The following is a 3,231-nucleotide window of genomic DNA, read 5'->3' as shown; positions in this document are numbered from 1 at the left end:
CCCCCCATCAGTCACACTGAGCATGCTCAGTAAGCTCACGCCCATATAAGGAGTGTCTGTGGTGGCAGCGAGTCACGACTCCGTCCTCCTGGTTTAATGAGTGTTTGGATGGATCATCCTCCTCAGTCCTGGGGGAAATAAAGCTGCTGCAGACCCAGAACCGGACCGGACCGGATCGGACAGAACCGGACAGAACCGGGCCGGGCCGGGCCAGGACACCTCCTTCACTTCAGGTGTCAGACAAACAGAACACTGCAGGGAGACGACATCCTGTCATGAATGAAAACGTGTCCAGCCGTCCTCAGTGTCTCTGTCCATCTGGGGTCCGTCTGTCCTCATCCGGCAGCCTGGTTCTGGTTCTGGTTCTGGTTCTGGTTCTGGTCCAGAGTCTCATTCAGTTCCGGGTTCTGTCTACCAGCAGAAACATTCCCAAACTTTTATCTCCTGAGTTTTTCCGCTTTGTTACATTTTTTCCTGCAGCAGTGAAATTTAACTAAGGATGTGAATAAATCCCACTTTCATTTTTCCATTAAAATTCTGGTTCTGGTTCTTTTTCCTCAGGATGTTTTCATAGATTTCATTAATTTATATCTAATATTCAAATGTTTAGTTTTAATTTTTCTCTGTTTTGTTAACGACGGACCAGAAATTAATCTGCAGTAATGAGGAAATTAGAACTGCAGCGATTAATTGGTTAATCGATTATTGAAATAATCATCGTCTAGTTCAGTTATTGAAAACACAGGAAGCATCATCGTCATGGAAAACATAAAAAATTTATCTTACAAAATCAACGTGTGAAAAGTTGAGCTGAACATCAACACAGTGATAGAAAAATGTGATTTATAGACGATTTTAAATGAATTTGAACCAGCAGAAGCTGAAACTGCAACTACACAGTAAAAACGCTGATGTTGAATTAACACCCAGAAATGTTTATATGTGTCCAAGTCAGCTGGTGTTAAATCCAACAACACAGAGTCACGTTAACATTTACAACACTGCTGGTGTTAAAATATATTAACAGTAACACCAGTGCAGTGTTGATCACAAAACATAATGTGTTAAAAAAAGTAAATAATTGACCCACAAGGTGTCAACATCAATCAAATCCAGTGGAAAATATTCAAATCAATACACAGAAATGGAAAGTTGAACTTTTCTTAAACCCATTTCAGTTTTATAGACCAACAAAAGAATGGGTGTCAATCTTTCAACACTTTCAAAAGTGTTACTTTAACACCTGCTGACTTGGACACATATGGACACTTTTGGGTGTTAATTCAACGCCGGCATTTTTACTGTGTAGTTACAAAGTTTTTAGTTTTTTATCTTAAATTTGTAAAATCTTGACTTCATTAGTTCTGAGTGTTTTTCAGCTGAATACTCCCATTAACGATCAATCGATCAGTAAATCCACCATAATCTCAGTAATCTGATTAATCAGCCCTAACCCTGATGTTTACACTTTACGTCATGATTTTCTCTCCATAAAAACATAGTAACTGTAGAATAATCTGCTTCAGATTTTGTGTTTTTGTTCTGGTTCTGACCTGCTTTGGCTCTGCGGTTCTGCTGCAGAGACGTTTCGGACCTCCTCTCCGCCCTCTGAAGCAGGATTAGCCCAGTCTGAGCCCGGTCAGAACCAGCGGATCAATACTTTAATTAATGTGCTCATTAGACGGCTGTGAATCCATCAGGCCGGATCAGGAGATCGATGCTGTAATTAAAGCTCTCCAGTGAACGCTCGCCGACCCGCCGCCGCTCCAGAACCCCGCATCGGGTCAGAACCACTGCCAGAACCGGCAGAGGATCCAGAAAGGGACACATTCTCAGTGATGCTCTGAGGGTCAAAGGTCAAGAGGACCTGAAATGGCGGCTTGGCAGCAGGAAGGTTGTGGGTTTGAATGCCTTGCAGGTGGAGTTAGCATGTTAGCATGTTAGCTTGTTAGCATGGGAGGGAAAATCTACAAGCTGGAGGAAAATCTGGGATCGCATCAATATTTTTATTCTCATTTTGAAAAATTACATTAAAAACTTTGATGGAGGTGGAAAAAATATAAAATATTCCCTCAATTATAGAAAAAAACAGCTTTTTCTTCAGCAGTTCTTGGCTGCTGATCATGTAACTCGTGTTTTTTTTTGCAGTTTTGTGAAATAAATTTATTTCCATTTCCAAACCAAAACCAGAAAATTGACCAAAAACGTGTTTGTGTGAAATTGGCCCGTTTCCATTAAGCGAATTCATTTTCATGATTTGAATTTCCGCATTTTAAAGTGATTGGAAACGTGACTGGAGACGGACTGATGCATCCTGGGTGCACAAAGCAGCGTCACCACAGATCCTCCTGATCGCTGCTCGGAGCAGAATCAGTAAGTTTTCACACCCTGCTGGTTTCAAACAGCTTCTACTGTCGCTTATAGTGAAGAGTTTGTTGTTTTAATGTTTTAACACGTGGGAGTTGTTCGCTCCTTTCTAACACCGAAGTGTTTCTTTCGTTTTTTACATATTTTATGTGGAGATTTCATTGTTTATCACTTTGCTGCTGCTGAGCCAGAATTTCCAGGATTTCTTTCTAGTTCCCAGGGACCTTCGGTTTGTCCCCGCTTTGTTCCCGTACCGTCGTCATGGTGACAAAAACCTGATCAGATCATCCATGAGTTCCAACATTACGGCGAAACGGTGAGACCTTTTCCTTTCTGGCCCGCCGTTCCTGAACGCTTTACACATTAAACATGAGAGAGGTGAAGGAGAGGAAGACGAGGAGGAGGAGGACGAGGAGGAAGAGGAAGACGAGGAGGAAGAGGAAGACGAGGAGGAGGAGGAGGAGGAGGAGGAAGAGGAGGAGGAGGAAGAGGAGGAGGAGGAGGAGGAAGACGAGGGGACGCAGGGTGAAGGATGGGTGAACCATAAACTGATCTTCATGGAATCAGTAGAAATGAAAACGGGTTAAAAGCAGAAAACATGGCAGAAATGAGTGTGTGTGTGATGTCATTACTTGTGCAGGGGGTGGAGGGGCTGTCCAGAGGAGTCCTGAAGTGATCTTCCTCACACACACACACCACCGATCCTTCCTCATCCGCCACGCTGTTGGCCGGACACGGAAAACACTCCTGTTGCCGCGACGACATCTTGTAGGATCCAGGCGGACAGGCTGGAAAGAACACACACTCCGTCAGGAAAACACACTCCATCAGGAAAACACACACTCTGTCAGGAAAACACACTCC

The 3,231-nt window shown here is 43.4% G+C and overlaps 1 protein-coding gene across 1 annotated transcript in view; it reads right to left on the bottom strand.

Annotated features, from left to right (window-relative positions):
- Positions 1–3,231, bottom strand: part of LOC103473097 (ephrin type-A receptor 7) — an 83,602-nt gene that overhangs the window by 28,241 nt on the left and 52,130 nt on the right. Inside the window, exon 2 of the mRNA XM_017307391.1 lies at positions 3,000–3,155. Within this exon, the coding sequence (XP_017162880.1) occupies positions 3,000–3,155 (156 nt within the window). The remainder of the gene's footprint in view (positions 1–2,999; positions 3,156–3,231) is intronic.

The sequence above is a fragment of the Poecilia reticulata genome, linkage group LG11, assembly GCF_000633615.1.
Source record: "Poecilia reticulata strain Guanapo linkage group LG11, Guppy_female_1.0+MT, whole genome shotgun sequence".
NCBI classification, from domain to species: domain Eukaryota; kingdom Metazoa; phylum Chordata; class Actinopteri; order Cyprinodontiformes; family Poeciliidae; genus Poecilia; species Poecilia reticulata.
Note: the sequence above shows the minus strand (reverse complement) of the source record. Positions and strands in the feature narration are given on the sequence as shown.